Source organism: Coturnix japonica, chromosome 9, assembly GCF_001577835.2.
Source record: "Coturnix japonica isolate 7356 chromosome 9, Coturnix japonica 2.1, whole genome shotgun sequence".
NCBI lineage: Eukaryota > Metazoa > Chordata > Aves > Galliformes > Phasianidae > Coturnix > Coturnix japonica.
The window spans coordinates 15,431,111-15,457,923 of NC_029524.1; the positions used below are offsets into that span (position 1 = coordinate 15,431,111).

Sequence of the window (26,813 nt, forward strand, 5' to 3'; positions counted from 1 at the left end):
CACCATTTTATGGGTTATTTCATCCTGATAGCTAAGACAGTCTAAATGACCTCCCTTAATTATCCGTTCAGCTATCAGTCACTGAGAAATACATCTATGGCCTGAAGCTTAAAAATTCACTTGGTAGGACTGTAATGCCCAAAGAACACCATCTATCTAATCACAACAGTTGGACTAAATCACTTCTAATTGTTTGGTTTTTTTTGGACTATACCAGTGTTTTGAACCAGGACACAGAAGTTTAACACGTACAGATTTAAAATGACTTTCCTCAAATGATTAGTCCCGGAAAGCTCATTATAAATCTATGGAATTCTGAACTAGGTTCCTTACAGAGGCTTTCTCCAAATGAGGTTGGAGGCATATTTCAGGGCTAAGCTAAGGCTTAGATATGAAAATTACATTGTATATTCTCAGCTGGGTCACTTCACACATCCCCTTAGAACTGCTCCTCAAAACACCACCCAGTCTGCACACAAGCTGTATGTCTCCTTTGTGCTTCAAAACAAAGACAGCAAGTGAAGGTAAATTAAGGAAATAAAAGGGATGTCGGCGGTCCCTGCTAAACGTGTGGATGAAAGCGGTGAGCAGCGCCCTGCTGCTGCGGAGGGTGACACCAGCAGGAGATGCAGCTGAGGTCAGCATAGCATCACTTCAGCATGGAGGGAGAAGCTGGCTTTCTCTTTGTCATTTCAAACTCCCAAGAGCTGCTGTTGGACCTTTCATGTGAAAGTGCAGGATAACCATTGGAATTATCATGACATGCAACTACTCCCACTGTGTCCCCCCCCCAGAATGTGATCCATCACACTGTATGTGTGATTAGACCTACTGAAACTCCGAGGAAAGGAAATTCATAACACCAAGTCATTATACATGCTTTGTTGATGTAAAAAACATTAGAACTGTACAAGTGCTGTTAAAACTGTATTTAATATTGTACTTTTAATTCCAATTCTAACAAGCTTATTGCAAGGGAAAGAAAGTAATCAAGCTGTCTCATGTATCTGAAGATGACTTAGAAGATCTTTTTCGTTTCCAAATCTCATTAAACAATCGGTACATTTATGTGGCAAGTCTGTTGAATGCCTGAAATCCAAATGGGTTTTAAGGTCTTCAATCTGTCCTGTTGAATATTCACAGTATTGACACAAATAAATCCCTTCAGATAAATGAGAGCTTAAATGCTTGCAATACTCCAACATACCTGAAAAGCCCTTTCCACAGTCATCACAAACATGGGGGAATATTTTGGTGTGTTCAATAGCTACGTGCCTGTTGACGTTTGTGTGCAGCCTGCTCCTAAAGCCACACACTTGGCATACGAAGAAGTTCTTGCATTTGTCAAAACTGATCTTGTTGATGAGGCTGTACTGCCCGCGCTCCTTGCTGTGATAGCTGTCGCTCAGCTCTATCAGTCGACACGCGTGTTCGTTCACCACGTGGCTGTGCAGATCTTCTGGATCATTAGTTTCATGCTCACAGAACTGACACAAATACTGCTCGTCACAGCTGTGTTCCTGGAAGTGCAGGTACAACTCGCTGCTGGAGGAGAACTGCATATCACACTGCTCGCACCAATACAGGTGGTCATTGAAGTGAGTGTCCGCTATGTGCTGACTCAGGTTCTCAAATATCACCGTTTTGTAATCGCAGTATTTACAGATGTACGGGTCCTCCTCGTGCAGTTTCACGTGTTCAATGAGCTGCACTTTGCTGGAGAAACTTTCTTTGCAAACTTTACAGACGTGAGTGTCCGCACACGTCTTATGCTTCAGGATCATGTGCTGTTTTAAATCAGAGAAGTACTTGCTGTTAAACTCACAGAGCTCGCATTTGTACAGGCCGCTGCTGTTGGCTCTCAGCAGAGGCCATTTCTGCTGAGCTGTGATATTCAAAGCCTGGTTCTTCTCAAAGATTTTACAGCTTTCAAGAGGGATCTCCTCCAGGTCCTCAGCTTCCAGCTTCTCAGGTGACACAGTCTGTGTTTCTATATCATGGACTTCTACAGCATTAACTTCTGTTGTAGAAATTTCTACAGTTTGAATATCCAGAGGTTTTTCTTCTTCTGTCGGGCTGTCACCGAACAGAGGCGAGTCACACGTGTCTTTGCACACTCCATTATTAGCTGCTTTATCTGTAGGAGCACGTAGATAATAAAGGTCAGTTAAAAAAAGCCCCACAAACAACCCCGCAAAGCAGCTGGGTCCATATTTAGTTGGTTGTAGAAGCTCCTAAGTGCAGAAAGCAGATGCTGTCACCCAGGTACTGGGACTAACACATAAATGATGTAAGCTAAAAAGCCTTGATTTCTTCTGTCAAACCAAGAAAGTAAAATATCTGTTACATTAAACACCAGTATTTGTGGCTTCCAGCAAACTCACACTTACCTTTATCCTTCTTTTTAGGGTCTGTATAGTGCAACCCTGTGTTTGGATGTGACCCACCCCACTGAGAAGTCCCGGCATGCACTGGACTCCCATCATCATCCGTGTCTACACTCTGCACCGGACTGTAGTATCTACCTGCAAAGACAGAAGGATTATTTTTACTTCGTTTGAGGACTTTTTTACTTATTATAATTGAAACATGATTTTCAGTCTGAGGCAAACCAGATCAGAATGATGCTCAGAAGACAACCACTACGTATTCTGTACTATATTTACTTTAACAAATGGGAGCACAATACGAGCATTACACAGCAAGACCCCAGAACTGACTCTTACCTCTGTTTTCAGAATACTTTATGTCTGGTTGTTTCATAGAACAGACGCTGTAGCAGTGGTCAGAAAAAATCCCACTGTTGTCTATGTATTTAGGTGCACCTGAAGAATCTATGTCAGAAAAAAAAAAGAAGAGAGATTGACGCTAACAAACTGCTGTAGCTACATATGATTTAGTATTCACCAAAATTATCACTGGCTACGTCTTCACTTCTTGCTTTGTGAGAGTTCTACCCTGATCTGGTAACATTCCTGTTCTGATCTACAGCTTTCAGCTGCTGCCCTTGTGTTCAGAGCATCACATACTGTTGCTGTCAAACCGCTGCCACAGAAGACAGTGAAAGGAGCACAGCTAATGCAGTGCTGAATGCGTATGGACTGGAATGCCTACAGACCCTTTAATCCCAACATCCAGGGAACTCCTCCCCTTGTGTGTTAGTCGAATCATCTGCACTTCATGGTTTGCCCCAACGTTCCAACATGCAGGAAGTCCAGAACAAACCTGCTCAGATGCATGGACTGAAAGTGGCCTAAGAACAGAAGATGCAGGTGGGTGACCTGCACATTCAGTAGAAGCCATCTGAACCCACCCCTTGTATGTTACTTATTTTCCAGGTGCAAACATTGCAGAGCCATTATTCTGAGACAAATTAAATGAACATAACTGGAGCTCTGTGCTGACCTGAATATCGAGAAGGGTGTAGTGTCTTCCGTTTCCTCTTCTTCGGATGCTCATTCATTTTGAACAGTCTGTGCTAATCATAAAGTGAAAACATTCAATAGGATGAGATACGCTGGGACAGAGGCCTTCAAACAACACTATCGTGCCAGAAATGGAAACAGGAGCGATGGCATCTTACCAGAATCCCACACTGTTCAGCATCAGCACACACAGCAGCTCGGAGGCTGACAGCCGCACAGCTAAACGCAGCAAAGGCAGCAGCACGAGGCCTTCATCTGTGGAGGGACACGTTTAATAGACTTTAATCCTACGATAAAGACAAAACGATCCACCAAACGACCATGTCAGAAACAAACGCATTGTTATTACTGAAGCTACAACACACAACGGGGAGCTGACAGCAGCGCTCGGTTCCGAGTCTCAGCCCGGGCTGCCCTTTGTCTGCTGCTCCCGAAGGGAAACGGAGATGACACCAAATTCACCCGGCCGATGTGTCGGCCCGAATAACGAGCACCGCAAACCGACCCCGGGGCGTTCTACATTATTAGCACACTCACAGGCCCAGATTCGGATTCGAGAGGAGAATCCGCATCTCCACTATCACGTTACCGACGCTGTGGTGAGATGATGAAACAATCGGCACGGAGCACCGCTTTATCGTAACGGGCCGATCTCCGGGCCCTCCCCGAGCCGCGGCCTGGCGGGGCCGGACGGCGGGGACACAGCGGGGACACAGCGGGGACACAGCGGGGACACAGCGGGGCAGGAGAGCGGGCCCGGCCAGCAGCCGACACCGGGAGCGTGTGCGGAGCGAGCGTGAGTCACGGCTACGGCCGGAGGGACGCGGCCCGGTGAGGGGGGAGGCGCTGAGCCGCGGCTTCGCGCTTCAAATGGCGCCGGGGAGAGGGATTAAGATGGGGGCGGGCGGGAGAGGAGAGAGGAGAGGCCCCGCGGGACGAACCGGCTGCAGGGAGCAGGGCGACGGCGGGAGTCACGCGGATCCACGGTCTTTCTCTCCCCACCCCGAGCCTCGCCGCCGGGACTCACCCACCTCCTGCTCATTGCCCAGCACGCACCGCAGCCGCCTCCGGACGCGGCGGTCCCCGCGGGGGAAGGGGCGGGGAGAGCGGCCGCCAGCACGGCGCCCTCTGGCGGCACATAGAGGATGGCGCATCCCGGCCCCGCTGCGGGATGTGGGGGCTGCAGGGAGGACCCGCATCCGCCCCGTTATTACACAAGGAGCTGGTTGGGGCGCGGCGCTCAGGGGCGTTTCTTCCGCACTGTGAGGCTGCCGTTATTGTGCCAGGCTTAATGTATAAAATCATACCTTCAGCCGGTGTCTGGTGAGAAAACAGCGCTTTAGGGGCAGCTGGCTCGGTTACAGCCACGCAGGCAGAGCTGTCACCCTATGGTCGTGCACTTTGAGGCAAGCAGCACAACTACAAGCCCATGTGGAAGCAGCCTCCTGGTTTAAACGAGCAGTGCAGGTGATGTTCTATTCAATCTGCTGAAACAAGGATGGGATAAAGCATTCAGTTAACCACACGGCACATGTAAGTTCTACAGAGGCTTCTCTGGGATGGGAGGCAGTTCAGCTTTGACCTCACAAGGTGCAGAGCTGGAATATCTCGTTGTGCAGCCCAGGGGTGACAAATCCAGGTATCAGAACTCCTTGCAGAAGGACTCGTGCTTTCCTTTCTGGAAGGCCCCAACCTGACCCGCGTTTGACAGAGGAAGCAATGGAGCTGCGGGGCATCCCGTTTCAGGGCATCCCATAAGGTTGCACCCAGAGGGCAACAAAAAAACACTGATCAGAGAAAGACTGTGCGTCATTGTACTCTGCCACCTCAGTCAGTTATTGGAGATGTGAGGAGTACAAGAACAGATACAAGTCCAGGTGAAGATCCTCCTCATTCAACATCAGGTTTTGCTGAGAATAGGGTGAAATCTGGGAGTCTCTTTGGAGAGGCTTTGCAGCCATTCTGCTTAAACACCTCCATGCTGCACGCTCTCCTCTCACAGCTTTGAGAACATCTGGACTCAGTTGCTCATTCTGAGTGTCAGTGTGCACAAGAGTGAACTCCACGTGCAATTATGACCTCTCACATAACTATACCCATAAATAAGGCCCATTCCAGTATTTGTCCCCACCTAAATGAACACATATAAGCATTTTCTACCTCCTTTCTTCAAGCCTTTCCAATAAGACCCCCAAATAACCAAATCACCCCTCCGCAACTCGAGCTGCTGTAAATTCTCATTTCAGAACAAGCGTACCAACCATTTTACTTTAATTTAGTTTTTAGTATATACAGGAACACTCAAAAGTGTGATAAAAACCCCAAGTGGTATTTTTTCTTTAATTAACAGCATATGATACAGACGACGGAGATAAATAAAAAGACTTTTTACAGTTCCCCATGAACATGAACTACAATTAAGTGTCACAGGCCAAAGAAGTTTGCTTGTTACTTCAGTAGCACAGCAGAAGGGATTCTTTTCCTTTTAATGTACTGCACGACTTTCTCAGTACAACAACACATGCATCTTACTGCGGATCTTCAACTTGTTTTGGCCCATTATTACTAAAAAATTATTGTTCTCTAGCTATTATACCACAGGACCTGTATTACAGAATGACATACACATCCCGACATCCCCCCACCCCCCATAGTGGTTATTTCAAAGATAACTGTCTTGTTTTAAAAAGGTATTCAGCACTGGTGGGTGTTTTACTCTTTTTTGATGCAGACAGACTGCCACTAGCTTCCATAAAGCAGCATAAGCATCAAGAGAATACATGCTCCTGGGCTCTGTCTATGCAAAATGCCAGCAGAATCCTGGTCAACGGAAGTGACCCCTGATCTCTGCTCAGCACCGGGGTGACCAAACCAGCAGCACTGGGCTCCCCAGTACAAGAGACATGGACATACTGGAGCTGGTCCAGTAAAGAGCCATAAAGACACAGGATACCTAGAGTGAGACTGAGAACTGGGATTGTTTTAGACCAGTGAAGAGAAAGCTCACCGTCACCTTGTCAGTATATACACAGACCTGACAGAGGGGGGTAAAGAAGGAAGGCAAGGCTCTTTTTGGTGCTCTACACAAGGACATTAGGCAATGAAATAGAGGGAATTTCATTCAGACATCAAGAAAAAGCTTTTAGTGTGAATCCTCCTCCGGGGCAGCCTGCTATAGCTGACCCTGCACCAAACAGCACAGTCAGACTGGATGATCTCCAAAGCTCCCTGACAACCTCAGTTCTGTGACAACTCTTGCTATCACGGTGCTGGTAGCAGAGATAGCAATACCTTCAAAACTTCAAGCACAGGAACCTGGGACATTAAGGCTGCAGCCATATGTTGTTCTATTTCAGCATCCTTTTCTCCAGCAGACAAAGGGATTTTGGTAGTGTATGTGGCTATTCAGTTAAAACTTGCAGAGGTGGAATGGGGAAAGGAGAGAAAAGATGATACTCCCAGATGATGAAATTATACATTTACATTCACACACACGAAAGGTGATAAATGTAGACCACAGTGGCTATAAAACAAGAAGAATTAATCTCCTTCCTCCCTCCCTCTCACTCTTGCCCCAAATGAAATAGACAACTTAGGCCAGCCTGGTACAGCTGATAATTTAGACTTTAGAACACTATTACTAAATGCTGGATATGGAGCAAATGCATACAGACCAATGAAACAAAGCAGAATTAGACCACAGCTGTAAACATACATAACTTGGACTTCATGGATGGAACTACAGCAGATGTAAGAGCCTTGGGAGATGGAGCTTCAGCAACACAGTTGTCAAGTTTAACTGGAAGTAATTCTAATACTGGAACAGGCTCCTCATTAAACTGACAGTGTTACACTGAACTAAACTATTTGATAGCTACTGGGGCATTGGCACCAGAACTTCAGGAGTCAAGGTATGTATTTTTTGGCCTTCCTCATGCTGAAAAAAATTTGTGTCGCATACAGAAATGACAGCAAGGACACTTAAGACATTAATGCAAATCAATGGGAAAGCTAACAGAGCACTGCTTAGTCTCTTGCAAATAGTTTAAGTTGTTGTTAGACTGTGGGTATGCCCATCTGAGGGGAGAGGAGTGTTGGAGAAGGAAGGGATGTGGACAGAGGGGCCCCACCTCTGTGCTGCGGTCAGGAAAGCTAACACAGCACATCTTGTACTTTTGAATTCTATCTCGTAAAGCTCAGAAGTTAAGAATGCCGTGCTCTAAATACTGCATTAAGAACAATTGTATTTCTAATGAAATCCGTGTTATATCTGCACATAGTGAAACCAGAATTTCCCAAAGATTAGGGCACCTAAACCTGGTACTATCTGCAAACAGAAAACTCCTATATGCAGTTTGCAGTTGGCTTCCTTCAAGAACACAGATGAAAAACCATCCCACACACCATCAGCTGCAGGGCTGGGTGGTGAGCCACCCACCCATCGTGTCGGACAGAGAGAACCTTACCCTAAACTGAGACAGCTTTTAGCACACACAAAAAGAAACAGATAAAGATTCATTATTTGTACGAAACATATATTACAAAATTAAAATGGAGATTCAACAAACTGCAATGATATCTACAGCTACGTAGTATTGAACAACAAATGAAAGCCAAATAAAACCAACAACAAAAGCGTGGTTCTTCTTTCAAGTAAAACTGAAACAAAAGCAAGAAACCATGGGAACTGAAAAGGGATCTGAGGAAGCAGCAGATGACAGTTCTCTCTGTAACACCACACCGATCCCATTAACTTGTAGTATGTTAAAAATCTGACATCAAAAGAAAAGTCATTTCAGTGGCTTCGTTTTTGTTTTTCAAATGGGCCCAGCCCACATCTGCAACCTGTGCAGACATGCAAAACAGGAGGAACTCACAATTATTGTGTAGAACGGGTGCTGGAACGTGCCAGTTATTAAATGACAAGGAACATGCCAGTTGTTGAATGACAAAGAAAATGCCTTTGAGTTGTCAACCAAGACACGTTACTGACTGCTAAAGGGCTTTCAACATTTTACATGGAAAGGAAAGCTGACAAACCAAACTAACCCTCCAGAAGACCAGCACAGGGTCAGCACGTACAGAGTTCTCTACGAGCTTGGTAATTTCTATATTGCCTTTAATACGCAGGCTTACCTTCTCCGCAAGATACCAAAGCACTGACAATTGTGGTTTTATTTAAATGCCTTCCCTTCCTTCCTCTCCCCTCGTTTATACTGAAGGTATGTCTGAAAAACCTCCACATGCACTCCTTCTGAGCAGGAACTGTGCATAAGTCAAAGGTGCTTTTTGAGCTACCTCCAGGGAAGCAAAGAATGTATATTAAGAAAACCTAATCAGCGGCAACCGGCTTCATTTGTCATTAAATCAAACACAACTCGCTTCACAGTTGATGAGGTTAAAGTGATATTTCACTGATTTCTTCCTAATGCTTTGCAGTAACACGTACAGCCCGGTCTTGGGCTCCTTGCTCCAGCAGCTCTCCTACAAAGTTTTGCAGGAACAAGGTGTTCGGATTTAACTCAAGCCCAAAACAAGCTGCGTAGTGCTTTGTGCATCTGATACTCAGAATGAAGGGAACGCTTTCCAATGTCCATGAAGTGGGAATAGTAAAAGAAAACAAAAACCCCAATTCCAAGCAATCCAAAACAATGTAGAGCTCAGTTACAGGTGCTTTCACAGTCCATAAGCGGATCTTATTTCTGATATTGAGAATAGATGACATCATCCTATTTACATCAACCTAAGTCAATAGAAACTCCATTATCTTTAGTGAATTTATATCAGAGAAACGCGGCATAACAAGGTAAGGTAATTAGTATTAAATGCTTTGAAGCTCAAACCCCTTTTTTTCCCCCCTGAAACACCAGCAGAATGTTTTCCAAATGCCCATCTTGGTTACAGTAGGAACAATAGCTTAACATCCATGATCTTCCCTTTTCTGTTTTAAAACAACTCTAATTTATCCCACATCACAGTACGTCTATCACTACGTTTCCTTTCTTTTATTATTCGATGTCCATATGAACATGCACAGCATATAGATGCAGTAAGTTTTGGAAACAGAGCCTGATTCCTCATACCTTCCTGTTTGTGCAAAAAGGGTGCAAAACACTGTATGCTTGAACTGAAAGACATTTATATCCGTATTTACACAAGTATATGGTTAAGAAGGGGTAAAGTACAAAAGAAGGCGGGCTCATAGGATGCAAGAAATTTGAGTTTATCTTTCCATCCTGGTTGGAAAAGTCCAACCATCCTCATATAAAAAAAGAAGTTAAACATTGTTTCATTAATAGATAAATAATGATAATATAGCACCTAATGTGGCATTTGTGCAACGATTTTACTCTGTTAAATTAAGAGTTATAGCCAACAGGGTTTCAGATTTCGCAAACAAAACTATTTAAACTCATTGGAAAAAAAAAGTCATGTTTTCAAAGAGCTACACCATTAGTGTTGACTGCAAAGTAATCTGTACAAAAGTCATTTTGCTTTAGGAAGTATGACCAAGGTTAGCAGGAGTAAAAATATGAACATGGAAAAATAAAAAGGAATATGTAACAGTCGATAAAGAATAATGGGAAGTCTGTTGCACTACTCCAAAGGGTTTCTTAGAACTAAGGAAATGAAACTTCACATTTCCCACACACTATTCTTGGAACTCCCATAGCTTTCACTAAGTCAGCTTTCCCCCCCACAACATTGTCAAGTATCTACGTGTACAGTAATCAACTGCAAGAGCTTGACTATGAAAGGATCTCCAAAAACCAAAATCCTGGCTTTCCAATCCCCAAAGTCTTTCATAACGTAATTGATTGCACATTTTTAATATATTACAATTTGCTAAATTAAGCCAACCACTCATTACCTCATCAGTACGGCCTGCACAAAGTACAGTTTATTTATATACTTATATTCTAATCTAACACCAGCTGTCAGCATATTTTATATTACATGTGGTATTGCACTTTTTGAGTGGCACCTCGGTGTGTGTTTAGAAGTGAATGAGTTGAAACCCTGAAAGCTCCAGACCTTTGGAATTCACTTCAATTGCTGCCAATCGAGCAAGCTTAAAATGTTAGGGTGAACATCACCCTCAGAATCACGGGTTTCACTGATTAAAAAACAAAAGAAAACAAACAGCCTTTTTAGTAGTTAGAAAAACAGTCCTACCTGAAGTTGTGCATGAGGGCAATCTGACATCCTTTGTACTCTGAACTGCCTCAAAAAAGTGGTGCCAATTTAATTGATTGCACACATCGTAACTGTGTTGGAGGACAACAACTAGATTTACAAATATATATATATATATATATATTACACGCACACAAAACAGACAAAGCTATAAAATGTTTGGTAACTCCACATGCTTTGAGCTAGCCAACATATCTGCTGCATGTTGAACTGCTTATTACTGATCATAATGAAAACCTAAACAGCTATTTCTGATGCATTGGTTACTGGATTAAACAACCACTTCCAGAGCGGAAGAAGAAAGAGGAGAAATGATGGACCCGAAAGTTGAGGGTTTAAACGTACGTTCCTTGAATAGCCAGCAAATCACTTCAGTAATGTGAAGAGTTTTGTCCCAATTTTTATTTATTTTTTAAAGAGTCTTAGGCCAAGTTCACCTCTGGCATTAGTGGGTGTGCCTCCCACCGCTTCAATGGCACTTGTGTCCTCTTTCACCAGGGTTGAATTTGGTCCTATAACTGGTCACCTTCAGTGACATTAAGAGAAATGGGAGCCTTGGACAGATAGAACTGGGCTGCAAAATTAAAAGAGTGAATATTGGATAAATCATGTAAATAAAGAATATATATTAATAATAGTTCCTATTATATAAATAGCCTTTATAAAAAAATAATCTTTCAATAATTTTAATAACGCACCTTTTTTTAGGTTCTTGGAAAAGATGTATGAAAAAAATCTATTCAGTTCAAGTTAGATTAAAGCAAACCTAAGATGAACACTACGACTCTTTGTTGCACTAAACCCAATTCTGACCATTCAGTTTCCAGGTTAGTCAGTTTTGGGGGATGATAAGAAAGTTTTCTTTGTGAAGGTATGAATTGCACCCCTAGAAATACTGAGCAGAAGAAACACCACACTGAATGGGCCTATTTCCTACGGCTTTCCGAAACTGTGCAGATGACAGACTCAGAAATCAAAGGATCATCTAAACCCCATGTATGTTAATGCCTCTGAGCACATTTAAAAGGCACTGTCCTCTCACTATTTTTAGATCTTCGAGCTTAAACTCATTCCCTTCAAACTACACTGCATTTAAATATTAACTACTGCTTGAACTTTCTTTCAATGCTTCTCAGTCCAGCATAGTCTCTGCCTGCTGTACCAGACCTAAGGTAAAATGTGATGGACTCTGTATTCATGCTGGCACTATTTTCTTTTTCCTTTTAATTTATCCTATCAAATGAAAAAAGGAAACATTCTTCCAAAGTTTACCTTTTTGGGCTTAAGGCATAACATGAAGTCACACATCATACTAAAGCTTAATTTTTGAAGTGTACAATTTTAGTGCTATCTGAAACCCTGTTTTACATCGTTTTTCAACAGTTGTCAGAACAGTTTGTCTTTTTTCTTGCCATAAGTTCTAATATCATTCATGGTTTGTGCAATTCCTATGCAACCAGTCTTTGCTGCTAACAGGTATTAACAGTGTAGTACCCATAAAGTGGGTTATTAGTTCTCATTTTCTTCACTTTCATTTCAGTTCAAAGCATGTTGCTTTATTGTGTGGAAGATCCAGTCCATTTTTGTTGTCCAGCCACCATGGTGAGCATCATTCATTTGCTTCATGAAGTACTCAAGAGCTTCCTGCTCAGTTTTGTCCAATGCAAGGGTCTTTCGAATGTATGCAATATCATCAAAGGACTGCAGTTCTGGCATTCCTGAGCCAAGCATCATGGAGAAGAGATTTATGAACAGATTGGCATGCTGCCGAATTGCTAGATAAGCCTTATAACACATCTCTTGAAACCTAGAGGAGATAGAGAAGAAAAACCACAACCACAAAAAACAACACTCAGTATATTGCCTTTTTGGATGCATTTCTTTTTCACCTCTATAAAAAGGTTTTCAAGCAACTATATACAGATAAAAGGTAGACATTTATAGCTTAGCAAAGCCCAACAAATGTTAAGAAAAACATCTTCCTACCCAGATTAGGAGTATGGCTGTAAGACTTAGTAATGGTCTAGCCTCAATTCTCAACTTATGCAAACGTTCAACAACTCTGAGAGTACACAGAGCCATTTTACTATTTGTGCTGACATTTCAGATCATAAAGCAAATTTCCTGATCAACTGCTGCAAGCAGCGCTAGCCTGTTGATCATCAGCAAGAGATTCACTGTCCCACACCTTTAAGAAGTTACTGTTCAGCCTTAGCTACTCTGAATACAGGAGCATTTCCTCTGTTGAGGAAATAGAGTTGAGTGAGAAACATCTTTTTATAAGAAACAATAGTTCTCTTCAGTTAAAAAAAACCGCAGTTTGTGTATTTAATGCTCTGTAATTTAAGTGGTTTCAGAAAGGTACTTACCTTTCAAACTCCCTCGTTTTGGTACATTCTTGGGCTCCTTTACTAATCACTATTAAGAAGTCCTGTGTTAAGACAAAGGGCACACGCTCTCTTTTGTAACCAAATTTCTTCTTCTTGTGGTCAAGGAAGTGGCCAAAGTCAATATGAAACAGCTTTGAAAGACAAAATGTATTTTAAGATTAGTAACTTCTTGCTTAAAGGACGAAATTGTAAAATTGCTCATTCCTCATATTTCAGACTATTTTTTTAAAAAAACACACATCAAATAGAACAGTTCTATTAGACTATGTGCTTGCAAAAATAGATCTTACTTGTCCATCATCTTTCACCATGATGTTACTGTTGTGGCGATCACCAATGCCCAGTATAAAGGTAGCGACACAGTAGCCAGCACAAGAACGTGTAAACAAGTCAATAGCTGCATCATACCTATTGAAAGCAAAGAAAACATATTGCTACAGATACTCTAATAATACAAAATTGTCAATTTATTTATTTAAAAGGTGTAAACCAATTTTACTATTTTCACTCAATGAAATAGTTTCTAGACTTTACTGAAGGAAAAATTTCTGCATACACTGGAAGTATTAGTAGTTACAGTTAAGCACATGGAACAGTAAAAAAGCTATTAAAATGACAGTCTGTGTTCTAAAGACAGGCACAGGCTTTCACTTGGAAGAGCTACAGTTAAGCCATGTCGGCTCAATTCTTCTGCCCTCAACTTGCTTTACTGTTGGGAAGTCACCTAACTATTAAATACAAAGAAAATACAAACAGGACTATTGGGCAAATGAGAGCAGACTATTTCCCACTAAGATGCATTTTAGTTCTCTTGAAGATTCCATCAGAAAGAGGAAGTGAACAAGGAAAACACAGCAACAAGAAATCTCACATTTCTCCTTTGTTCTTGTCCTTGAGCCACTGATGCAACGTATGGCTGTTGAACTGCAGTGCTCCCTTTAAGCCTCCTTTACACTGAATCTGCATGATTGTATGAGAACTTCTCACTACCTCAATGAGTCCCACACAGTCACCAATAGACAAACAACCATAAGGCAACATCCTGCAAGAGAAAGGATTTTAAATAATTTTAAAACATTTTAAGACAGCAAGCAAAAGGCATTGTTTTTATGATCTTTACAAGTGTTGTGTTACTGACTTTAGGACATGAAAGTCTGATTTAATGTTTTACAGGTGTATTGTACGTTGTCATTGGTTTTGTGAACAAAGCATACCAGATGTTAGTAAATGCTACAGATACCATCAGCAGACTACAGGGTGGCTGGTTTGCATGATGTCTGGTAGCCATTCCTGGGATGTAGATCCCTCACAGCAACTTGAATAAGATAAACATTTTTCAAACAGGACTGTTAACTTCACAAAATCTAGTTTAGCTAAGTGAAGGTTATAAAATATCCTCTTAAGTACATACAAGCATTCCTACTTATTGCATTTTACTTACTACCTTTGGGTAGTAGAGGAGTAATCTCTAATAATAAACCAACGCATTAACCATTAGGAACAGATTTGCTTAAGAATAACCTCTAATACTTACCGAAGATCAAGACCTTGATTTTGCCAGATGTTTTCCATAATTCTAATTATCTGAAGTGTCAGCATGTCTTGACGCAAGTCTAGAATAATCAAATAGATAAGACAGCAAGTTCAATTACACAGAATACTGTCGCATCTTATTTCTTTTAGAAATACTTTTGAGTAGTAAAGTCAAATAAGGTTTGTATAGATTCATGCAGGGTTTGTTCTCTAAAGAAAAGAATGGCTTGTAAGGAAGGTGAGAATGAGTATAAACTTGTGGTGGTAATTTTCAAGCTGTTTAAAAATATATGTTAAAACATAACAATGGAATTGTCACATGAACCTTACCATCTCCATTTTTAAAGATTATCTCATTGTTCTGAAATAGCAATTCAGACATAATATCTGGGTTTTCCCAGTTCAACCACAGTGGCCTTTTGGCAGATGACATTATTCTGCACTCCTCAAGCCTATAAACAAAAAAAGAAGATAGATATGAAATAGGGATACTTAGATTCTCATACCTTGTTTCCATAACACTATTATAATTTCCATTCTCTTCAAAATATTTGAACTGTTATCAAATTAATTATGCATAACACAGGTAGCTGAAAATCAACCACTGTTTTCATCTTGAAATGTACGTTAGTAACTGCAGTGCTAATCATTGGCTAACCACAAGTGAAGAGTTAGCTATGCTAATTTTTCCTTTGGCAGTGCATGTTCCTTAGGCTTGGAAAAAGGTCTGCAGTTCCTGCCACCTAACAGGGATGGCAAACTATCATGTTGTTCTCTATTAAATAATTACCGAAGATTTCCCAGTTGATGAGCAGGATTAAGAGGAGAGATAAAGCCTTGTAAAGCATCCATAAAATCTGGACGTCTCATTTGCTCAACAAGAAACTTCATCTGCACCTAAAAAATAATTACATTCAGGTTGTAAGAACACTGACTAAATGTAAATGAAGATTGGTGACTGTTTTGCCACAGGTTACACAATTCAAAGCTATCAACTATGGTTCCATTAGCTTAAGATACAGACAATAGCAGTATGCACACAAAATACTACAGCTTCCAAGATACTACTTATGAATACATTTCTAGTTAATCCAGTAAAATAGTTGTAGTGATTCCTATGACTAAATAGCAAAAGTTTTGATGTGTGGACAGCTTAAAATACCTTCTGGGTCTCATCTTTCTTTTCCTGCTTGAGAATATCTGTGAGGTTAATCAACTTCTCCATCGCCTCCACCTGCCTGCTCAGATGCTTTAGGTACATCCCGCACGCTCGACAATAGGACTCCAGAAGTAAACCAAACCTCTGACTTACAGTTTTATTGTGCATTTCAGACCTACACAGACAGGAAGAACAATTATAGCTTTAAGACAAGACCAATTACAGATGCCAAAAATGAAACTATACCTATAAAATTTCCCTGAAGGCTGCCTATGATTCCTTCCCAGTTAAGTAACTTGCGTTGACCTCCCACAACTCATCTCATTTTGACTTAACTGATCAGCAGGTCTCTTTACCTTTTACAACGAATCCAGCAGTTTTCAGGCTTTTCCTTTTCTCTTGACCCCAGTCCCCTTATTGCTACATCCTGTCCTTCTATAGCCCCTAACTTTGATCAAAATCCATGCTTGCCAAAAAAAAAACAACCACAAACACCCCCAAACAACCAAACTAAACCTCCAGCTTCAAGTTCCAGCTTTCTAAGCAGTTTAGTCTTCTTCTGTCATCTAGCTAATTCCGGGCTAGTTATCTTGTTCTTACCTACTCTCAAACTTTGCATTATTCTAAAATACATCCCCTCAAATAAATTAATCAGCCAAGTTATTCCATTATCCTTGGTCATTATCAAAACAAGGAAAAAACAATAAAGAATCCTTATTTCTATTTCTGCGCCTTATCTTTGGTGTGTCATCTTAAAACAGAATTATTAGATGAGATCTGGATACAACTCAGAATGCCTGAGTTATATTCAGCCTTCTCAACAACAGGAGTTAAAAGAACCCATGTTATACTTAATAAAGAAGAACAGGGGTATTTTGGTAATAAATGTAGCCTTTACTAAAGATTTATGAACCATAATTTTTCAAAGCTTTATCTGGTCTAGTTGCATGGCTTGCTTTAGGCCTCAGCTATTTGTAAACGCATAAACATGCTACAGCCTTCTAAAGACAAGTCTGCAGAGATGGGGAGTTTCATGGATCATTTTCCCATAGATTTCTGGCTTAGTATCAGAAGTAGCTCAGTGTTGGGAAAAAAAATTGCTAGGAAACACTGGTGGGAAGATCTAGAATAGAAATGTATCAAAAGTTGTAAGCAGCGAACAATATAAGAAACTTCCAGCAATATTAGACTCCCCTGTGATTAGAGTAATCACTATTAGAGGAAAAAGTCAAAATGAAGCGGATGATACAGATATTCATCATCAACTAATTTGCTTTTAAAACTGCAAGAAGTTCATTTTATTAGCAAACTACACATTCAAACTCTTAAAATAAAGTTTGCTTTCTGTTTGTCAAGTGCTAATATTGTCCAAAAAAAGAGTATGTTGCTTGTAGGAATCTCATCACTTGCTATTCATTATATTATTATGCTTACTTCAAATGCCAAAAGAAGAAGTGTCCTATCCGTTGATTGGTCAGTGCTTTCTTGAGTAAAAATCTCACGAGGTGATTATCTAAATACTGCTCATATTTCAGAACCTGGTTAAGGACAAGGAGAAAATTTGGAAAAAAAATCAGCTGCTGTTATTATTTCAGTGAACAGCAAATAGATTAAGACAGTTAAACAGAACACAATTCAAGTTTGCTATAAAAATGTTGTTAAAATACTGAGGTCAGGCAGTGCACATGTTAACATTTAAAGACTATCAGCTAACAGAGCACATAGACTGCTTTTATTTCAGAAACTTACCATCTGATGCTTCCCATACTGTTAGCAAACATTTCAGCTTCAGCATGCTTAACATTTAAAAAACGCTTCCGTTTGTGCGTTACCATATGCAAGGCAGCTGAAACAGTTGCTTGTTCCACTTGGTGGAACAGTTCTGCGTCTCAGCAGGATTTTGGCGTTTCATACCAACACCAGAAACCAGAGAACTACAGAAAAGTAACTACATTTAATCTTTCAGAGATCCTCCTAATGTAATTTGCAGTGAAAACAATTCTTGTTACCTTTTCCACCGTGTCTTCACTTTCTTTGTATTTTAAACTTGCATAATTATAAAATAATCAAATGTACATAAGGCATCAAGAATACCAAAATGTTACATACCTGTACTAGCTGGATTAAGTACTGAGACAGTTTGTCATCTGTTAAGTACTTCTCTAGACACCGGACTGCAAAATTTCGCACCATTGGATCTGGATAATTACAATCCAAAAGCTCCATTGCTTGTTCTGGCTTGATTGGAGGCCAGTCTTTTACCAAGCAGTACATCTGTGGACGATAAAGTTCAAGTACATTACACATTCACATTGAAGAGGAAGAGGTTGTAATATACACCCAGTAGAAAGTATAACCACAGGAACTGCTACCGAATATAAACTGTTTACTTGCCATTCCCTTCTGAAAAATAATTTGGTATTAGAGCCAGTTAACTTATTTTATCCACTTTAAAAGAATAACAACAAAATCTCTCATTGAAATAATAATCAGCAACATAACAAGGATTCAAGTAATGCCACCAGAAAAAAGCTAAGACTCAGACTGAGCTCAAGAATGAGAGCTCAAGACATTTCCTGGAACAGGCAAACAGACTGCATACAACAAATACAGAATGATCAACAGCAGCAACTCAAATTATCTGTTTTCAATCAACACGTCGTCAGAACAACTCATGTTATTTTACGAGAAAATATCCAGATTTGAACGCTTCTTCAAAGCTTAAAACTTCATTGACATTTGTTACCTGAGCCACTTCATCTCTAGAATTCCATTTAACAGACAGAAGTAATTTGGGCAGAATTTCTGGGGTATTTACACAGTAGTGTCTGAAAAAGAGAATGAAGGTTGTTTATACAAGATGTCATTTTTGTTTTGTGCATTTGTTTTTGTTTTTTCTCAGTACCTGTGGCTCCAGAGGAAGTCCTTCTCTTGCTCAGTGATTTCAGACAAAGGATCTCGTGTGCATATGGCTCTCAGTTGCTCCTTGTCGCTTTCTCTTAATTCATTGTCTCTAGCTATTCTGGTACTCTGCAGAGAGAAAACGGTCCATTAACCCTCCACACGTCTCATTCTACTGTCATACAATGTAGAAGTATTTTTATACACAGGAACATTTATAAGACACATAATACAGCTTTGTTGCTTCCTCCTATTATAAACGAGGACTTACAAGTTTAAAATAGAGAAATTGAAGACTATGTCTTTGATTTCTATAACTGCTTTTATTCACTGCTGGGACTAAAAGTACATTTGACCAGTCAGCTTTGTAGAGAAATAGTAGTAGTTGGCATGTGACAAACAACAGTGTCCTAGCATGACACAAAATGAAACAGGTCACTTCTATCTCCAGTTTTAAGATTTCTAAGAACTGTTTAAAGGTTTGAAAGAATCAGAATTGAAAACACAAAGTACAGGATGATAAAGCTAGGATAAGTAAAGGTAAAATACTGTAGTAAAGCTTACATAACAAAAATGAGATGAATACATTAAAAACATGCTTACAGTTTGCATGATAAGAGTTTCTCATCTAGGTGTTGGCCAGGAATAGATTAAGATGATCTATCACGAGCATACTGAGAAAAAAAACATGGCAGCAAATAGTTTGATATTTTAGTAGCTATTCTTGGAAAGCAAGTTCTTACCAGTCCCGCATAGCTGTAGTTAAAGCCCAGTTCACGTGAGATAGTCCAATTGGCATGTTCTTCAATCACTGTCATATCTGGAAACTTAACAGGATTGCTAAACCAATCAAATTCCAGCTCTAAACATGGAGTTTCCTACGTAAAGGGAATTTAGATTACTTCTTCTGTTGAATTATACTGATTAGAATATAGCATGTTTTGAATATACATTCCTGAGGAGGCAGTTCACATGCACATACTTACCTTATTTGGATTTGATCCGGTAACACCAATAGGATTCAACAAATCCTCCAGCCCATGGGGTACTGCCCAAAGATTTAAAGCCATTTTCCCAGATACAAGAGTGTCCGTGTAGTCAAACATGTTTATATTTCCCCAAGCCAATGGACAGTGCTCCTTAAAGAGGTTAAAAGGCAATTTTTCAGTTTCAACTTTAAATCATCATGTATATATTTCCAAAAAAGAAACATTAAAAAAAATAATAGGGATTCACCGCAGCTTTAAGTACTTACTAGGTCCCCCTTAACCAAACATTTATAATTTTCACATGTGTAGTAGAGAGATGTTATCAAAACCAAGTAATTCTGATCTATCATAAAATAAACAGCAGGCTGCTTTCGCTACTTTTGAACTCCAGCTAATAGTAAATCTGCAGGTCAAGTAAAAAAAAGATAAAAATTAGGTTAATATCATAGTTTGGTGGTGTTGCTGTCAATATCCCACATCATAACACCACCAAACCATGACAGTTAACAGTGAAAGGAATGCTTACAGTGGACTCCTTTGCTACTTCAAGCAGTTCAGGAAGGGGAAAGACAGAAAATGGACTTCAGGAAACAGTGAAGTACATAACCTTGCTATTACGAATGCCACTTCACTTGGGCAATTGAAGCTGGCAGTGAGCAAACAATTAGAGAAGTATCATTATATCAGAAATTGCTTTGTGTTTCTTTTGGCAACACTTGTTCAGGTCCACTTCTCTTATAAGTCACATATCTAGCACACCACTTCACTGCTGTGGAACCACTGAAATTGATCTGACATCAAATCTCTGATTGTGAGTCACGAGAAAAAACATTTTTATCTAAGAGCAACATGTTACACTTCCAGATTAGCAGAATGAAAGTTATTGAAGTTACTTTTTTCTTATGTACTCAGACCTCAAAACACTACACTGATCTTTCTGACCAGCATCATAGTACTGATATGATGTAGCATTGAATGGGCAAGCTTCTTTATGTGGTTTAAAATAACACTGACAAATGAGTTATACATAAGAAACATCCTTATTTAAATCAGATTCAAATCAAACATTACATTGACTAATTACCAGAACAGCAACAACCAAGTATCTTCCCAAACTTTACTTGAGTAACCTCTGCTTGTTCGTTTACTAAAGCTACGAAGCATTTTACCTCTTTAGCACCCTTCCGGCCTTTAACAGAACAGATAGAAAGGCAGAGCCGAGCAGCACGTGGAAGATCAGTAATGAACATGTCATACGACAGCCATTCATTCCATCTGTAATGTTTAAAAAGCAGATTAAAATCAGGTTAAAAGAGACTGTGCAAGACAACTGCATGCAATCAACTGCTATACTAAAAACAATGTTATAACCCTAAAAATAATAATGTTAATTCCTAAAAGAACAAATTAGAAGATGAAAATGTAACATAGAAATCCAATATTTCTAAAGTCTGGCCACATTTTTTGTGCACGATAATCACTATACAGAAGAGCAATTTTATTTTTGCTAATATACTATGCTTGGTATAATTAGAACTCGATTGCAGAAAAATGCTTTATAACTGCAATTTACAGGGCTAAGCAAGAAAATGATATAGCACAAACCCTTTTCCTAAATTTGAGGGGAATTGTTGAATATATGGATTAGATTCCTCAGCAACAGTGATACAAAATAACACTGTTATAACTGCGTAAAGAAAGGAAAACCAAAATTGCTAGCAGCGATTGGACACTTTCCAAATGCTTGCTTAATTCTACTTGACTCTATTAACTGTGCTGCTTATACACAGTAAGTAAACGCAACAGGAAGCAATTAACAGCTGAAATGCAAGGAACTGCAAAATCACAGCAAACTGAAACATGTTACATTTAAATTACATTTAAATGACTGTGCATTGTATCACTAATTAGAATATAGCCTCATTTAGTTGTGAAAGTAAAGGTTTCCTCAAATCCTTTCTACAGGATGACAGGTTTGCTATCCCACAAGGTTGTAACACATTAGCAAAACAGCACTCCATGGAAGGAAATGAGATTTTTTCCCACTTCAGTTATTCCTTAAGCAACCCAGAGCCTTGTGCACTGTCACTGTTTTTCCTATTTCATTACCTTCTGGTCTCTCCATCATTATGAAGCAGTTTGAACCACAAAAAATAAGTGTTTTCATTCTGCTCTCAGTTCTGTAGTTCTATGATAAGACCACTGAAATAACTCTGCTATCGCTCTATTTACCATAGTAATAAGAGCAGAGATTAGTTCTAGAGGAATATATGTTCAAGAATTCTTTAAGGAGGACTTCTCTCTCAACACGCACAACTGTGCTTTTGAGCTCTTAAATAGTTATTTTCTCAGTTCAAAGCAGCAGCAGCCTCCAAGGACACCGTTAATTTTGTCACGTTTCTGTAGCTATTAAAAGCAGCATTTTACATTAAAATAACTACCCCAAGCCCTTCCCTAAAAATAAAGGAATTGGCAAATAAAACCTAGTTCACTTCTCTTATGAGTTAGTTTTATATAATATGTATCTGTGTGTGATAACATCCATGTTTTCCAGTCATGTCCTTCACCATCTTTCCCACAAGATTTTCCCTCAAAAACAGCTAAGCCTGAATGACAAGTTAAACCATCTGCAGGATGAGCAGGAGGAATAAGCTATTTTTTCTGAAAACTGCATATATAATAACGCCCTCTAATGTTAATATCGAATCATACTTAGTGAAAACACTCAGATACCTCCAAAGACGTGAAGGCAGACAGAAAATGCAAGTCAGGACTTATTTTTGAACACAGATCACACCTAATCCTACCGGATGCTCCTTACTCAGGGTCACAGGCAAAAACTCAATTTCTTTTCAATATTTGTCCTCAGTATGCTTTCATACGCTCATATAAAGCTTCTTTTTGCACATTAATAGCACTTTCAGTTCACGTGATTTATTTTCTTTGACAACATTCACAGCAGGTCAGATCTCCTGAAAACAATCAGCCCAGACCTGGCAGCCCTTTGTACGTTACCAAATGATTCCCATCAGTGCTTCTGCTTTAGCACACGTTCTGCAACCGCACTGGAACAAATCTGTGGATTGCATTACATCACATTGCCTCTTACTGATGTTGGAATCTGAACCTGCAACTGGAACACCAGCTATAGATCCAGAGTAAAAAGCAGAGCTCAACTGCCCAGAGCTATGCTGATTTCATAGCACTAAAGAGCATTTACATAGGAGTTTCAGAGGCAGTCGTGAATGTGTATGTAGAACAGACCTGGTCAATACAGGGACTTTATCAATATACATAACATCACAGGACACAATACTTGTATTTGATGGAATTGAATTAATTTTATTTATAAATACAGGGATATGCAAAAATGTTCTTCAACTGAAGTATTGCCAGAAATTAGATAGATATGCCTGAATAATGCTAAGCAGTACCTTCACTTCTTCAATACTATAATTCATGATCCCCAAAAGTCAGGATCTCCATAGTTTTTCTAGTTATCTTACCTGGGATTAGAGCAAGGTACCCTCTGAGTATTCACATTGTCACATAAAGGTTCTCCTCCATGGTAGATACCTGTTCTAACGTAGATCTGAAAATAACATTAATATTAGTGCTATTCTGGAAACACCACTATAAACAAAGTTTTCATTCCTAACAACATACAGCACGTTTACAAAATATTGCCTTCTCATTTGCATTAAAGAGGGAAGCCATGTGTTGAAAACTACGTATAATGCCATGCAGCATTTGCCTTACTTTGTCAATGTCTCTAATGTTCACATTCACATAGGTTGCACAGAGGATTCTTATTCTAAGAGCACTGTTTATCGTCCAGAGGGATTTGGCTGTAGCTTCTCCATTCATGTAGGGTGTAGCTGTAGAGATACGCCTGGAGTAAGAAGGCATCGTAAAGGTATCCAGTGGCAGCTGGGTATATAGGCTTTCTTTAGCCATCAGCATCAGATTGGGCATGCGACCAAGTATTATACAACTTCTTATGTACTGTAAGAAAACAAAACTGAAACTCAGTATATTTTCTAAGTCTGTGCTCTTGGTAAATCAGTACCTAAAAGTATTCAGAAAATCATAAAAATAAAAACATACTTCAAGAGCTCACATCTGTTCCTTTACGTAAATCCTTCAGTGTTTTTTGTTGCAACATTCAGCAGTTTAAATACATTACTGGGTAGAATGGTATTAGGGATGCTCCTGGAAGCAGGTTAACTATATTTTGCCTTGCTTATTGCTGTTATAATCTACTGTACCAAACTAGTACATGTGCCTCTAATATTCCTAGCCACAGTTAGAAAAAACACAAGGCAACATACAAAACCATTCATTTTCTGTTCAGACACACTTATCAGCTTCACCTCAACACTGATCCTACCAGACTCAAGCCTGTATTCTGTCTGCTCAGGAGTGACTGCTGACAGTATTTTGTCTGGCAACAGTACTACAAAGCATTAGGATGGGTTCAGCTCTGGACTGTAATTAGTAAGCTCTTCTGCGGCACAGAAAGGCATACCAGATACTTCTGAAGAAACCACACTAGATCAAATAGGTTTAGTGTTTGATCTCATGACTGTACAAAATTATTCACATATGCCTGCACTTCTTTCTCAGTTTGCATAATACTAAGTTCCTTCTCCCAATATTCACAATCTCCCACTCCCTGTTCACAAGAAGTTTACTGATGTAATTAACAGTAAGCCAAGAGAGCTTGCTTTTTTTTTTTTTTTTTTTTTTTTTCCCAGCCCTTAATGCAGGAAGGGTGAATATTCACAGAATTAATGGTTGCCTCATAACTAATAACCAATCTAATTTCTTTTTGCATTCCATCAGCTCCATTCAAATGTTACTCATCTCTTGCCATCAGAAATGTAGAACAGTTCTCAGAGAACCTACCACCAATTAATCACTCATGTTAGAGAGGAACTTCTACTGCATTTTTAGAAAGTTTAATGGGTGACGTAAATTCTACTGTAAATTACCTTCCCTGGCCACATATTGAAGCACACACAGCAACAACTACACGCTTGAGTTAGGATTTTTTCAGAGTACTTCAAAATAAATTCACTTTGTTACTCACCTTATACTGGCTCAGTGGATATTTTTCTAGCAAGTATTCATCACAGCCGCACACTTTTAAAATATACTTGCCCTGGTACTCCAACACACAAAGCTTCAGTTGTTCAGATGACAGCAACATACTTCGTGTTTTCTTCCTAATTGCTTCAGCAATAACTTGCTCAGGCACACAGTCGTGATTGATTTTTAAGGTGTACTTCTGCTTATCATTGTTAGGTGAAACTATTACCCATATCACCACTATTATTTGCCCTATAATAGATATGAAATAATGTTAGGTTTACCATTTTCAATGCAAGCAAACCATCACCCCTTCACACCCTAAAGAAATAAAACCACATAGAATTACTACTACACTAGTAGACAAGATTCACAGCCCAATTCAACAGAGCATTGATAACTTCTGCAAGGAACTGGGTTCCCTCAGCTCATTCATAATTCAAGTGTGAATTCAACTTTACTCCTTGAAGTTAAGAATATTATGCATCAAATACTACTGACTATCCACAGACTCATAGAATGACTGGGGTTGGAAGGGACCTTAAGGATCACCAAGCTCCAAACCCACTGCTGCAGAAAGGGCAGTCAACTTCCACATCTAATATTCAGCCTTCAAGAAAACAGCAGTAACTTTTCCATGAAATTACTAGAATAGCAAAAAAAGGAATTTTGAAGTTTTGCTGCTTGCCTTTTGAACCTACATTCTATTAATCAAATTATTCCAAATAACTCAGGGTTATTATATTGCTGCAGTGTATCAAATATACAACACAAATCAGTGATTTGCTTAAGTCACCAGTTGTGCTTTTTTATTTCAATCGCTGAAAAATATTATGCCTACAGTAAATATTTATCTTACCTTTATCTAGTTTATTGTATATATGTTTGGGTAGCTCAGGTGAAGACTCTACATTTGGAGGACAGACGTATAACGCTCTACTGTGTGGAGCATTGGCATCTCGTAGATCTACTGCTTCTTTACAAACATTAAGAATATTTCTTCTGAAATCTTGTACTTCAGGATCCTTAACCATGTCAAACTCACAGATGGGCATGCCAATAGCAAAACCTACAGTGTTGCAGAAGCATGGAAATATAATTACAACTGATAACCAAATTAAACTTAAGATTCCTTCTACCACTGCCAGGAAAAAAAAAAAAAAAAAAGTACATTTAAAGCAAAATATAACCTAAAATATTTGTGTTAAGCCAATGGCTTCCACTTCATATACAAACTGTTTTTTATGTCATCCAAGAACAACACATTAATCACAAAAAAAGTTAGAAACCAGATACATTTTCAGTGAAAATCCTTCAAACCTTAAATTACCACTTTCATTGCTAATAACCCTCAGGGAGAAAAAGAATCAGTAATAAACTTCTTTAAAGTCAGCAAATAAAGTTTTCTGAGTGGATCACAGTAGCTGCGGTGCCTGACTTTCTCTACAACTCTGATAGGATCTCTGATAACTGTTAAAGCCATAATCAGCTTTGCTTTCAACTCAGCATCAGGTCTTCACATTTTTTGTGAACTCCTGTAGCCCCTCAAGAAATAATGAGCTTAACTCTTTGGCAAAGATTTGCATATTCCTCTCAAGGCTTCGGTCTCATATCTAACTCCATTTATTTTCATTAGATTACATTTGTAATTAATGATTCGTGCATGAATGCTCAAATCTGAAAACTTCCCATTTTACCTCCATGCATAGTTAGGTAACCACTGCTCTTCCCAAGTCCCAAACAGGCTATATTTCACAAAAACAAAATAAGTTTACCCATGATGCATTCACAACAATTAGATAATTTAACAATTAGGAGCACCCTAGAACAAGTATTTCCAGTTGACGAGTCCCTACCACTGCAACATCCATCTGTTAGAAACTAAGAGGAAGGCAGTATGCTGCACTAACTGCATTTAGATACTTAACCTAGATACCAAAACACATGCTAGTCTTCCTGTGCCTCCCCAATGGATAATGAAAGTTATGGGCTTCCCCAGAGATAATTCAAAACAATATACTCAGGTGTTTTTATCATGATCCTTCCCACACCTACTATTGCACTGTCTGAAAGGGAGGGGAGGGAGAAAAACACCTTCTTTCTCAGATTTTGCACTGTAAGCAAAACA

At 39.5% G+C, this 26,813-nt stretch overlaps 3 protein-coding genes across 11 annotated transcripts in view; 1 reads left to right on the top strand and 2 right to left on the bottom strand.

Moving 5' to 3' along the window:
- Positions 1-912: 912 nt before the first annotated feature.
- Positions 913-4,552, bottom strand: ZNF639 (zinc finger protein 639). 7 transcript variants are annotated; one of them, XM_032446663.1, is made up of 6 exons: positions 4,457-4,552; positions 3,584-3,680; positions 3,406-3,478; positions 2,727-2,834; positions 2,391-2,525; positions 913-2,137 (listed from the first exon to the last, which is right to left on the bottom strand). In XM_032446663.1, exons 3-6 carry the CDS (start codon positions 3,461-3,463, stop codon positions 990-992), a joined length of 1,449 nt encoding a protein of 482 aa, XP_032302554.1. In that variant the 5' UTR covers positions 3,464-3,478; positions 3,584-3,680; positions 4,457-4,552; the 3' UTR covers positions 913-989. The 7 variants fall into 7 exon arrangements, with proteins under 7 accessions (XP_032302554.1, XP_015727008.1, XP_032302555.1 ...); XM_015871522.2 differs by having other exon boundaries at positions 3,406-3,473; positions 3,584-3,712; positions 4,457-4,515; XM_032446664.1 differs by having other exon boundaries at positions 4,453-4,471.
- Positions 4,198-26,813, top strand: part of ZMAT3 (zinc finger matrin-type 3) — a 49,355-nt gene continuing 26,739 nt past the window's right edge. The window contains exon 1 of the mRNA XM_032446669.1: positions 4,198-4,221. The gene's annotated coding sequence lies outside the window, so the exon portion shown is untranslated. The remainder of the gene's footprint in view (positions 4,222-26,813) is intronic.
- Positions 5,680-26,813, bottom strand: part of PIK3CA (phosphatidylinositol-4,5-bisphosphate 3-kinase catalytic subunit alpha) — a 35,598-nt gene continuing 14,464 nt past the window's right edge. For all 3 annotated transcript variants that reach the window (XM_032446660.1, XM_032446661.1, XM_015871514.2), the window contains 19 exons: positions 25,545-25,754; positions 24,687-24,937; positions 23,354-23,599; positions 23,101-23,186; positions 20,764-20,869; positions 19,592-19,744; positions 19,349-19,483; positions 18,610-18,734; positions 18,451-18,532; positions 17,814-17,978; positions 17,139-17,242; positions 15,708-15,879; positions 15,336-15,442; positions 14,876-14,997; positions 14,547-14,625; positions 13,884-14,054; positions 13,303-13,420; positions 12,992-13,143; positions 5,680-12,429 (listed from right to left, as the gene is read on the bottom strand). In XM_032446660.1, coding sequence (XP_032302551.1) covers positions 12,159-12,429; positions 12,992-13,143; positions 13,303-13,420; positions 13,884-14,054; positions 14,547-14,625; positions 14,876-14,997; positions 15,336-15,442; positions 15,708-15,879; positions 17,139-17,242; positions 17,814-17,978; positions 18,451-18,532; positions 18,610-18,734; positions 19,349-19,483; positions 19,592-19,744; positions 20,764-20,869; positions 23,101-23,186; positions 23,354-23,599; positions 24,687-24,937; positions 25,545-25,754 — 2,855 coding nt within the window. In that variant the 3' untranslated portion in view covers positions 5,680-12,158. The remainder of the gene's footprint in view (positions 12,430-12,991; positions 13,144-13,302; positions 13,421-13,883; positions 14,055-14,546; positions 14,626-14,875; positions 14,998-15,335; positions 15,443-15,707; positions 15,880-17,138; positions 17,243-17,813; positions 17,979-18,450; positions 18,533-18,609; positions 18,735-19,348; positions 19,484-19,591; positions 19,745-20,763; positions 20,870-23,100; positions 23,187-23,353; positions 23,600-24,686; positions 24,938-25,544; positions 25,755-26,813) is intronic.

Coding starts and splice junctions, on each gene's coding strand:
- ZNF639 (XM_032446663.1), bottom strand. CDS start 3,463: ATGAATGAGCATCCGAAGAAGAGGAAACGGAAGACACTACACCCTTCT. Junction 2,835..3,405: donor ACACCCTTCTCGATATTCAG/GTCAGCACAGAG, acceptor TTTCTGACATAG/ATTCTTCAGGTGCACCTAAA. Junction 2,526..2,726: donor AAAGTATTCTGAAAACAGAG/GTAAGAGTCAGT, acceptor CTGTCTTTGCAG/GTAGATACTACAGTCCGGTG.